We start from the raw sequence: 12,839 nt of genomic DNA on the forward strand, positions 1-12,839 counted from the left end.
GTTGCTGGCTTAGATAAACAAATGCATATTAACAATTAATGGATAATTTTCTAACAAAGTAAGGGAAATTGTCCACACAGCACACCTGATGATCTCTCATGGCACCTATTGTGTCACACCACCCTGCTTGGGAATTGCTGTTCTACAGCGCTTGACCTCTTTAGGGTCACAGGGTGCATGTAGACAGACGAGCTGTCATTCATTAGAAATTACACACAGGAAGACCTGAGCCGAAATTCGAACTCCAAACCTCAGAACTGTGAGGCAAAGCACTCGTGCCGTGCGCTGCTAAATGTATCTCTTCTTAAAAGAGCTGTAACTACGGTACTTCACCAAAGATGTTTGAAGGAAACCGGAACAGTTTTTGAATCGATATAGTTCTGCCAGTATGTGGCACGTAGCAAAATCTTCAGCATGGGATGTTCAACACTTCAAACGCTTGTAAATTAGGCTCTGACCTTGTGGAGCTGAGTGATTAAAAGTTTAAAATGGTTTCACAAATTCACTGTCACCCACCTCCAGTGTAAATGTGAAATATCTCTAGGACAGGTTTTGAACGAACCCTGTAAATGGCTGCTTCAAACCAGAATGACAGACTTCTGTGTATTTTCAGGGATTGTGTTTTGAGAATTGTTTGTGGGTATACTCAGAATAGGCATGCATATGAAATTTCATGTTGCAAGAAATGAAACTGGGTTTGGGGGCTGAATTGTCCAATAATTCTGGGGGGGCGTGTAGGTGTCTTACTAAGACAATGTTTTGGGGACATGCAAACAAAACCGTACACCAGGAGTGTCAAACTCATTTCTGTCGCGGGGCACATCATATGATTTTCCTCAGAGCGCCGTAGTGACTGTGAAACCATAGACTGTAAATTAGAGCTTCAACAATTAAATCAATTATTCGAGAAATAATGGGTTATCACAATAATCAACTATTTTGATAATCGATTAATCGTTGAGGCCTTGTTTAGCTTAAAATTGTCCAAATCATCAAAATGTCAGCCTCTCAAACAGTAAATATTCTCAGATTGCTGTAGTCCTCCATGAAAGCAGACTGATTATGTTTTGTGTTTCATCATAAGTATTTCCAAACATCTGCTTTTACTTTTGAAAACACTGATCAACATCTTTGCCTATTTTCTGACTGATGTTTTGCACCAAACCAGTAACTCGAAACATATTAAATTTATGTTTATGCATTTTTCGCACTGTCAATTTGAAATGATGTCCTGTTTTGGAATGAGGGGATAGAAATTATTTTTTTATCTCATTCATTGATTTATCCCAAAAAATAATCAACAGATTAATTGATAAAATAATTGTCAGTTGTGGCAGTAGTGAATATGTGTAATCACCCCATATTATTACAAATACACATCAAATTGATGGATAACTAGTTTTGAAAACAGAAGCTAATCAAAACTCTTCGACTATTATTCAATTTATTTTAGAAGTGGGACTGGTAACAAAACAGGCTTCCAATTTTCCAACGTTATTACTGGTAAATGTTAAGACAATTTATAATTTGGGTATTTTAGCAGGAAGTCGACGCAGATGATTTGCTTTCATGGGCCACATTACATGACGTAGCAGGCCAGATCTGGCCCCGGGCCGAGTTTGACACTATTGCCCTCCACCATTTCGCCAGGACAAATATGCCTGCAAAATATTTGTTTTTGAGTATGGAAAAGCCTTTGTAATGCCTGGATGAAGAATAATGATGAAAAAGCATAGCAATTTCAAGAATGCAAAGGCCTTCAAAATATATTGTTAACAATTTTAATACAAAGCAATGAAACATGGACTCACTGTACTCACGTACTTTACAAGCTGTGTCGAGACTAGAGCACCTTTTGATCTCCATTATCAAAAAGTACACTAAGATGCTCTCTGAGCCCGGCAACATATTAACCTCAGAGGACTTGTATATGATTTATTGGGTGTGACCTATAAGTCCTGGTGCAAAAACAAGATTAAGTTTATAAATGACCCATGTGTGTGATACCTCTGTAATAAACATAATTGTAATGAACAGGCAGAGAAATGGGGATCTTTTTTTCCCCTGTAGCCCGGCTTTACTTGATGTTAGAGCACATACAAATATTACCAGGCTATAGTTGTTCATCTTAATGATAAGTAAAAGTGGACACAATAAATATGTATCATTACAGTAACAGCTTTAGAGAAAATAACACCATTACACTTTGTTCATGTCCTTTTATAGTTTATATGGAGAAATATAAATAAAATTTTCTAAGAGTGCATTACCGTGTGCTAACGACATTCAAGTTTGTTGTTTATATTGATTATTTCCCTTCAATAGCATCCCCAACCATACAAGGAGCGTAGTGAATTACCATGGACTCTTGACTTATCTCACTTGTCAGTGCACTTGTGGTCATATGTGTGGAGAAGGCCTTAGATTACTATTACAAGATCAGTTGGACAGGAAGTCCACCCCCAGAGAATGGAATGTCTCTATCAGACTAAAAAAAAAAAAAAAACAGACACACAACCCACACACAGTAGACTGAATATATATAAAGCATACAAGGAGTGTATGGAAGAAGCCACAACAGTGCACAGTAACAGCGTACATGGTTATTTTAGACACCGATTCCCACATTTCAACACAGGCTGACCTTCAAGGCTAAATAGTGTTTCTGCTTATACATACAATGATGGGGGAAGACAGCAAAAATAAAATGACACCCATTAATGGTAAATATCTAAAAGTAACTTCTACTTTTTGGAACTTCATAGGTCTTAATGGAGGTCGTTTGCAACAGCGGGACACAGAAAGTACGAGGAAGTTGCTCGGGGTAATGCACAGTGTTTTGTGATGTTTAGTTTGGGGTCGAAATGTGGCATCAAGGGGCGCTATACGCCGTTCACAGAGTGAGCTCCTTTTGGACGGCCCACAGCGTCTCAGCGCTCTTCACTAGCTGCTGCTGCTCCTCTGGCTTCAGACTCATGTTGATGACATCTGACAAGCCCCCGTTGCCCAGGACGCAGGGGATGCTCAGGAAAACCTCCTCTTTCACTCCGTACATGCCCTGCCGTACAACGCGTGCAATAATAAGGTATGTGGCACAGTCTCATGGGAACACATAAAAGAGCCATAGCCACATTTTTTGAATGCCGCAGTTAACAGGTTGAACAAAACAGCCCTTGTTGGTGGAGCTAGTTAAGATTGAATACAGCGTTCCCTCGCTATATCGCGCGGCTCACCGATTGTGGATTCAGTGCATTGCAGATTTTGTTTTTCGTATTCACATCGCGCATAATTCGCGGGATTTTTATTGTATCCTATAATTTTTTTGTGTTAAAATAAACACTTCCTTGCCTAAACCATTAAAACTAGAATATATATATATATATATATATACACACACACACACATATATATAGTATATCATTCAAACATTACAAGGAATAAAATGTACACAGTGTACAGTACTACTGGATGGTAAGTGTTTATAAGAGTATGGTAGTGGTTAATAGGCGTGTGGAGAATATAAGTAAGAGTCTGGGGCGGTTCATAGAGCTTTAAAATATGTATGAATAATAAGTCGTTCCTTCATGGATTTCACCCGGGATGAACGAGGAATTACCTAACGAAGTGTCTTTACCTTAATGAGTGTTGACACGGGGTGAACTTTGTGCATGTTCTTGGTGATGCTCGCCACCAGGTCAGCCACAGACATCCCGATGGCCCATGAAGTATAACCCTTCAGCCGGATCACCTCATATGCTCTACAGAACACAAACACACAAATACATACACGCACAAAAATACACGCACACACACATAAATCATGCACATTTTGAAATGCCAGCATTTTCACATTAAGCTTTGAATATGAGCAATATTGATAACACGATGATGATAAGGTATTATTTTCTCTAATCTCAATCAGGAAGCCTATTGTGCTGCTGTAAGAACACTATGCAAGTCAAAAATTCATGTTTACTGTTGGACATTGCGTTGTAAATGTGTCCTAAGCCAACCCATTGCTGCAATCTGAATGTTGAACAGCCGTTCCTGGAGGTACTAAAGTTTAAACGGAAGCTCAAAGGGGATAGAGGTTTTTTTTTGTATTGCTGGTTCATACTATGGAATGACCGCCTGCTGCGCATTACACAAGCCAAATAAAACGATGAAAAAGTTGATCCAGGCATTCAGGCATGAGGCAGGAAAATAAATAAAATGACTTTAATACATAATGGCTAGGTCAACATGTTTCGACCAATTGTTCTTCTTTAGGACGATAATAAAATGTAACAGGCATACACGCGCCCATTTGTAAAACATGCCTTGAAACTCATTGTTATTCCGTGGCTTTAAACACAGCATGAGACTCTCTTGTGGCTCTGCCCTTTGTTTTTATTGGTTAAAACTTGATGACTGTTTTATTCTTTTTAAATTATGGTATGTTCAGTTGTCCTACGTTCATGCACTTTGTTTCGGCTGTGGTTGTTTTTAAATTGATCTGTAAATAAAACTGAGTTGAGTTAAGTTGTGATGTATGGCTGGGAAATTATAAGTCACTGGTGGGCAAAATATAGCGCGAGGGCCACTTACTCCCTGCTCCGTTCTTTAATACGGCCCACTGAGCATTTATACAAGAGTCCTGTACTATTTGCTAGACTAAATTAGCCTTTTTCCCTTAAAATGGGTTCATTAAAATGTATATGACTTTTCATTTATCTCATTAAATTATTGCTTCATTAATTTACTGTGAATAATAAATAATAAATCTTGGTAATAATAAAATAAATATGTTTTGTATTTATGTATTAAAAGTATGTATTGAATAATTCTTGTTATTAAATTAATCATAAATACAACAAAAAAATAAAGTTATGGATTATTTTATCGTTACAATATGACATTTTACAAATATTATTATTATTACTTTGAAAACCAAATGTGGCCCTTGCGTGCAAAGGTTTGCCCAACCCTATATCGCGGTATATCCATCTGCCCGTTGACTTAGCGCCATGTTCAAATTCCTCACTCGGGTTGGTCAGCTACACTGAATTCAATTGTGGACTTTGTTCAAATTCAACTTCCTTACTGTGGCACAGGGCAACAGAAGGGCGTACAAGTGTACACGATCAGTTGCTTTGCACAGTTGGACCAATTGTACTCACCCATCAACCACCATCTTGTGCACCCCCTTCCAGTCTTCGCCATCTCCTTCAGACCCCATCTTAGGGTTGAAGCCCTGAAGACTGACGCCGGCCACGTTCACGCCGCTCCACACAGGCACTAAGAAAAGCCGAATACAGAAGCTCCGATAAAGCTGAATTCAATTACGGGCCAATAATGCCATGCTAAATTTAAGCTGCGCCCGGGTACCAGCTCCTGTTTTATTTATAGCGAAGCGCCGCATACCACTGGAGTCTCCGTGCTCTCCGATGATCCATCCGTGGCAGCTCGAAGGGTGGAGGCTCAGTTTCTCTCCCATGAGGTGGCGGAACCGGGCCGTGTCCAGGTTGGTGCCGGAGCCGATGACACGGTGACGCGGGAAGCCGCTCAGCTTCCAAGCAACGTAGGTCAAGATGTCCACTGAGAGGAAAGATGGACAATACGATGAGTAAATTATTTATTGACAGAAAAAAAAGTGAAAGAAAACATGCTGGGAGTTTGTGGGAATATTTGTGACAATCTTCAAGTGCTTCTTCAAATTCCTCCACACCAAACTCATCCACGCATGACTTTATGGACCTTGCTTTGGCCACTACGTTCATGCTGAAACAGAAAGGGGCCTGACCCAAACTGTTTCCATAAAGGTGGAGGCATACAATTTGCAAAATTGTCTTGGTAAGGATTCAGATTCAGGGGGAAATAAGGGGCCATCTTCAACCCCTGATTGATTAGTTAAGCATTTAAGAGGTGTTGCAACACCTTTGTCTATATATGGCGCTTTTCCACTGTCACGGTACTGTCTCAGCTCTTGTGGACGTGGCTCTACCCGACTTGTTTCGCATCAGAAGACGCTCCAGCAACAGTTGAGGCTAATAAATACTGTATTTAAGGCTCCTGCTTACTGCGACCCCGTATAGAAAATGGATTGATGGATATACTGTAACTGATGTTTACTAGAGAGGAAAATCAATACAAAACAAGAAATTGGACCGCTACAGCAAAGTGGAGACTATGGAGTCTGATAATGCAGTGTCCAGAGCTAAGGCACAACAACAGGATAACCTAAAAAAAAAGCCAGCAGTCCTTCCTTACCCGGGTTAGAGACAACCATCAGGATGCAGTTGGGGCTGTACTTGACGATGTTGGGGATGATGAACTTGAAGATGTTGACATTGCGCTGCACCAGATTCAGGCGACTCTCTCCTTCCTGCTGACGGGCGCCGGCGGTCACCACCACAACCCTGGAGCCGGCGGTCACGCTGTAGTCTGGAGAAGTCAGACACATGTGTGCTTCCATATAGATAGCTAGTTGTTGTTGTTGTCGTCAAATTGGTTTGTTGTCCTCGTCTCACCTTTGTCTGCCACAATCTTGTGTGCCTTCAGGAAGAAGGAGCCATGTTGCAGGTCCATTGCTTCGCCCTTCAGTTTGTCCTCCATCACGTCCACTAGGGCCAGCTCGTCGCACAGATCCTGATCAGCAAATACGGTACGCACGCATTCAAGGTCCAGATTTTACAGAGCGTAAGAACATAAATTGAGTCTGTAGACGCATATACTTTTGGTGACATTTTTGTTTGGTGTGCCATGGCACTTTTCTTATGTAAAATATGCACCTTAGCTCAATAAAGACTTCAATGCTTTGGTGTGTATTCTATCCATTATCTCAATTAGAAAGGCCCCACTTAAAATTCCGAAATAGGGATTGGAAAGCCAGAGTGCCACATCATTTATTTTCATGCTGCCCAGCTTTTGATTTTTATAGAGGCCCGCTTTTACAGTGCCTCTATTATTTCGCCACTGGCACAGAGTGAGAGGCCAATCCATACTGTGTAGCCATAGACTATACGTATCACTTGGATGGCTCGACACCAGGCAATTGGGTAAGGTTTAGATTACGACCCCTTCGATTGCATTCAAGGGAAACGTGCCTAAATGTGTTCTCTAATATAGGAAAGGCAGTGTTTTTATACATGAATACAAATGTACACAACTTATTTTTATACCATTATTATACCATGCCATGTTTATTATTGTTTTGGTTGTACTGCTGCATTGTAGGACACTAAGAGGTGTTTCTAATATTATGGTCATCTTACTGAACTACATAATATATTACAGTTCAACACCACTGCAAACCACAACAACAATAGCATGATTAGCCCCACAATCAGACGCTCACTTCACACATCCCTGACTGACTGCGTGTGTCTTTTGTCTCTTACCTTGAGCAGGACACTCATGGCGGTGGCCATGCCCACCATGCCCACGCCCACCACCGTCACCTTGTTCCTGCTACTCCCAGGCTCCTCCTTCAGCACTTGGCTGATCAGTTTGTCTTTGGTGGCCATCTGCGGAAAGAAAAGTGAGAACGGATCAGAGCCGTGACAGCCAAATGGATATAATCCATGCGCAAACGGGGCTAGTGGATAGCACATGTGCCTCACACTTCTGAGGTTTGGGTTCTAATTCGAGTTGGACCCTAACATGCACGTTCTGAAGGCGTGCATGTTAGGGTCCTTGAAAACTCTAAATAGGTGTGAATGTTACCATGACTGGTTATTTGTTTTTATGAAAATCATGTGTACGTGCAGCACCGCCAATCCCCCGGCTGACGTCTCTCTCACACACACACACGCACTCACACAATACTATTCATGGTTTGTGGAGCGTTCACAACTTGCAGGCCTTCACATGTCAATGTGATGTGGACATTAGTGCTCATATGCAAGGTTCACACACAATAGCAGGATATACTGTGGGTGGGGGGGATGTCAGACCCTTCTTTGACTGAAAGGTGAGCTGGATTTAAACAAGGGATCTTTTGTCCACTTTCAGCACAGGAATACTATGTGTGTACACTGCCACTGAGAGGTCCTTCTTTTGTAGTCGAACTATGCTGTGCAATCCTTCCTACTTGCCTTGGAGGCGTGTCTGAATGGGTATTACATGAAATAGCAATTTCATGAGAGAAACACGTGTACAAGAAGGAACCCGTTACACAAACCAGGGCTGTGTGTTATCGCATAGCCTCTGTAGGTCGTTTGGCATTTTTCCTATCACGGGTCAACAGGCGGTCAGAGAGAGAGTCAAGAAGCACAAATAAAACACAAAGCAGTGGAATGTCACTAACAGGACGGACAAAACTTTCCTCTCTGCTTTCACTGAGCGCAACAGGAAAAGCTGCTGTCTCTCTCTTTTTTTTTTTTTTTTACCAACTGCAGTGCCTCTCATTCATATGTAAAACAAAGTTTACTTCTCGAACGGGGAAAATAAGTATTGGTGGAATTGAACTGGTTTACCTAAAAATATACCACAATGCTTAGATTGTTATTATTTTTTATATATACGAGATATTTAACAATATTATTACGGTTCTGCCTTGTGTAAAACTGCCCTGCATCAGCCAATAATAGCTGTTTCTACTCGTGTGTGTAATGTTAAAGCAACCAAAACCATAATAAGCATTTAAATGCAAGCACATTCGCGTAATCTAGCGTTAGAATTCCCGATATCTTCTCTGACATCTCTATATTCGATAGGTGTTGGTCAAACAGGAACGTCGGGATGGAGACCACAGCCAGGGGGAGTACTAAGACTAAGGACGAAGGTCGCTCCTCCATTGCACACTCGTATAATACTGCGACGACACGACACGCAAACACACTTTAGCTCTGTCTGGAAACTCCTAAAAGCAAATAATGTCAACGTCGAAACATTTTTTTCCGCGATATATATATATATACACACACACTGTAGGCAACAAGTGGGAAACGTAACTAGTGTATATCGATGGTTAAAGCCTGAAATCTAAAACCTGATTGGCTGAATTCACTTTGTGATCTGAGCAGAGTGAATATGCTACCGTAGTTTAGTTAATGTTAACACATAAAGGTCGGAATATTGAAAAAGAAATAGCAACAAAAAAAGCTATGTATTATATTGGCCTATATTGGTCATATCGAACATTTTCTTTACGTTTGAAAAAAAAAGAAAAAGAAATATTAAATAAACATTAGATAGGACGTTTTGCCTTTTGGCAATTGACATGATGGAACGCCCCATGCCCCTTCCTGGTCAAGTCAACATTATATATGACGATAAATGTACGCGAAAATGATCTCCATCCCCATTAAAAAAAAAAAAAAAAAGCAGAAGTGTTTTTAATTCATCCTACCGTTGAAGCTTTTGGGTGAAAAGGCTGTAATGCTTCTCGTTGCGTTGGTTGCTGCCGCAGTTCTCCCGCAGAAGAGGTGTCGCTGGGGGGGGGGGGCTCCGCTCGCTATTTAAACACACCCTCCTCCTCGCTGGCCCCGCCCCTCAAGGATCACACAGGGGCGTGGCCATCGCGACCGGTGTGCGTGCTCGCGGTCACGTCCGAGGCAGGATGCGGAAGAACAGAGCCTCGCCACACAATCTGTCATGTTTTGGTCCTGGCCTTTTTTTTAAATTTTATTTATTTTATTTACTATCATGTTTAATTATTTATTCAGACCACACCCTGTACTATCTGTGACGCAAGAAACATAATGAATGAAAGACGTGGGAAAACTTGAAACGTCGGCTATTTACTGACGGGCATGTGCAATTAATGTATGCTATTTAGCAACGCTTCTTTCGTCATCTTAATAAAGATGAAGCTTGCCTCATCGGTGAACGTTATGTCGGTAAATCTATGCATTTCCCCATGTTTTGCACGCCTACAGTTTATATTCTTTGATCACCTAGGGAATGAATAAACTATCTATCTATCTATCTATCTATCTATCTATCTATCTATCTATCTATCTATCTATCTATCTATCTATCTATCTATCTATCTATCTATCTATCTATCTATCTATCTATCTATCTATCTATCTATCTATCTATCGTATAATTTGCTGTTATGTATGTGAAGAACAACCGCTACGATGGAAAAAAAAGAAGAAATAAGAAATGATAGTACTCAATTTTGATTGACAGAGCCTGAAGTTATGTTAATGATGGTGTGGCTTGAATCGCAGTCCATCACCTATAGGTGTCAACTGAATTGTTTACTATGTTTAACTCACTTTTTTTTTTAAAACCCCTATGTTCAACACAATTCCCAACGCAATATATAAGATGAAATAAAACGTGAGGGAAAAATAAATGTTTTATTGTATTTCCTATGTGGAGTCTGCACTACTTGACTTCTGGTTTATTACCCAAAATTAAAATAAATAAAATTACAGCCAAGTGTATAATGTAAATAAATAACATTAATTAGTCAAATAAAATGTAATTACCGGTACTCTTCAAAGGCAGAATCTTTTTTTTTGCGGTTTATTGCTATCATTTGCTTTATCAGCGGGGCTATTGCGCCCCCAACTGTCATCTTTTAGTAACGACAACAAAGAAGCTACCTGACATAACGCACGTTTTACAAAACAGTATTTTCATCACCTTATCCAACTGACGTCTGACGTAACAGTATAGTTTATTGCAACACCGCCTTTCATTTCTTTCATTCATTTGCTCCCTATGACGTGACTGGGTGTATAATTGAGTAATGATTTAGTAATTTAGTAAGTAACACATACATAATTGTTCTTAGACTAGTTCTGTAGCTGGATTACTTCATTGCTGTCAATCATGGGTCTGAACTTTTCAAATGTGACCAGCATGAAAACAATGATGTCACCAAGGAAACCCATGAACATTTATTTAATATCTTTTTATTTACAGCTTAAGGTCCATGTACTAGTACACTCTTTGTCTTAACTTGTAAGACAATTCAGCGCACTATTAGAACGACTGTCTTAATAGAAATGTTTTTTTCCCTCCCACTACTATTGTCACCTTTGGCCTACTAGCACGTAATAAAACCTGACCTGACTACTAAAGCCCTGATGTCACCTCAACAATTCAGCATATTGTTATGTCTTTGCATATGTTTTCAGCAGTTAACCTCAAAACATATTTAATGTATTTAGAAACAAAACACAGATATTTGCTTAGAGCAGTGATTCTCAACCATTGTGCCGTGAACACTCTTCAGGTGTGCCGTGGAAAATTTTAAAATTTTACGTAATTGCTCGAAAAATGATTTATTTACAAGAAATGATGTATCTTTGTTCATCTATTTATGCCAGTGAGGCATAGTGACAGACGGAACGAATAAATGCTCTTCTATTAGATGGGAGGGAGTACATACAGTAATTATTGTATCCACTTTTTGTGACATTTTTGTTTGTTGGTGTGCTGTGAGATTTATCAATTGTAAAATATGTGCCTTGGCTCCATAAAGGTTGGAAATCACTGGCTTAAAGTCTCTTTAATATTGCATTAGCAATTGACACATTTTTGGGAAATTATAGTCAGGGAGTTTGGGCGAATGTTCAACGTAGATGCATGTTTTTATGTTTTATTTGTATTAAAAAATAAAAATTAATGTTTATTTCATCAAATTAATTTAAGAAATGTGTACTCAGAGTTACGGCCGGAACGAGTCATCGTTCAATGATTTCCATGACAAAATGCGGAAGCAGGCGATAGTTTGGCAAGGCGGGCCGGATGATTTATTTAACGTCAAATAAGCAGCATTTTATCACAGTGTACGATTATTATGCTTATAGTAGTTGGCTGGTGGGTTTGTATGGCAAATCCTTTCAGTATGTATCCAATGGTGTCCAGTTTAACACTTATATACTGTTCATTTTCCATGCACACATATGTTCTAGATCATTTTGAGCCAGGCCCTTGTCTACTGTATATCACGTTATGAATTGAAAATGGAAAGTGTTTTTTCATTTTTTGTAATAAAATTTATTTTTTTTACGTTACACCAGTGTTTCCCAACCTTTACTGTCCAGAGCATCGATTTTACTTTTTTTTTTATCTTCTGCCTTTCACTATACATTGCTGGCTTTGAAAGCATCTTCTACTTACACTGACAGCAGTGCTACTGTTGCAAGAGCATCTGGCGCTTGCTGTTGTCGGTGAAAAGACCGATAGCATTCAGATGGCCTCGATTTCAAAAATAAGTTCTCTTCATTTATATTTTCCTCAAGAAAATGAAACTGGCACTCATTTCCAAAAATATACATCCTTTTGGAGCCATTGGTAAATAACTAATTGCACTGCCGCTTTTTCGTCGCCAAAATCAATACACTGCCATGTCTTGGTGTGATGTCAATTACGAGGCTGAAGATCAAATTTGGGGCAAAGCTGGTGTGGACAAAGGAATATACTATAAAGTGGTAGTATTTTCTCGTATTTTATACATTGTAGCTGTCAGGCGGAATCAACCCACCTCTAAAATAACACACAAAAAAACGCCATCTTTCTTGAGTGCCCAAACAACACTTTGTTGAAGTTGGTATTATACCTGAGTGCTATCATATACCGTTACACACTCACTTCAACACAACAGCACCCCAAAATTATGTTCAATCGCTAATTTCCATCCATCAATTTTCTGTACCGCTTATCCTCGCTGGGGTAACGGGCGTGCTGGAGCCCATCCCAGCTATCTTCGGGCGAGAGGCGGGGTACACCCTGAAATGGTCGCCAGCCAATCGCAGGGCACATATAGACAAAAAACCATTCGCACTCACTTTCACACCTACGGTCAATTTAGATTCTTCAATCAATCTACCACACATGTGGGAGGAAACCGGAGTACCCGGAGAAAACCCACACATGCACGGGAAGAACATGCA

The 12,839-nt window shown here is 40.0% G+C and overlaps 1 protein-coding gene across 1 annotated transcript; it reads right to left on the reverse strand.

Moving 5' to 3' along the window:
- Positions 1 to 1,767: 1,767 nt before the first annotated feature.
- Positions 1,768 to 9,465, reverse strand: ldha (lactate dehydrogenase A4). Its single transcript, XM_061772951.1, has 8 exons — positions 9,332 to 9,465; positions 7,380 to 7,505; positions 6,510 to 6,627; positions 6,250 to 6,423; positions 5,404 to 5,577; positions 5,160 to 5,277; positions 3,635 to 3,758; positions 1,768 to 3,058 (listed from the first exon to the last, which is right to left on the reverse strand). The coding sequence occupies exons 2-8, from the start codon at positions 7,503 to 7,505 to the stop codon at positions 2,894 to 2,896; spliced, it is 999 nt and encodes a 332-aa protein (XP_061628935.1). The 5' UTR covers positions 9,332 to 9,465; the 3' UTR covers positions 1,768 to 2,893.
- Positions 9,466 to 12,839: the final 3,374 nt, after the last annotated feature.

This window comes from Phyllopteryx taeniolatus, chromosome 5 (genome assembly GCF_024500385.1).
Source record: "Phyllopteryx taeniolatus isolate TA_2022b chromosome 5, UOR_Ptae_1.2, whole genome shotgun sequence".
Taxonomy (NCBI): domain Eukaryota; kingdom Metazoa; phylum Chordata; class Actinopteri; order Syngnathiformes; family Syngnathidae; genus Phyllopteryx; species Phyllopteryx taeniolatus.

Coding starts and splice junctions, on each gene's coding strand:
- ldha (XM_061772951.1), bottom strand. CDS start 7,505: ATGGCCACCAAAGACAAACTGATCAGCCAAGTGCTGAAGGAGGAGCCT. Junction 6,628..7,379: donor CCATGAGTGTCCTGCTCAAG/GTAAGAGACAAA, acceptor TTTGCTGATCAG/GATCTGTGCGACGAGCTGGC. Junction 3,759..5,159: donor CACAAGATGGTGGTTGATGG/GTGAGTACAATT, acceptor TGTGTTCTGTAG/AGCATATGAGGTGATCCGGC.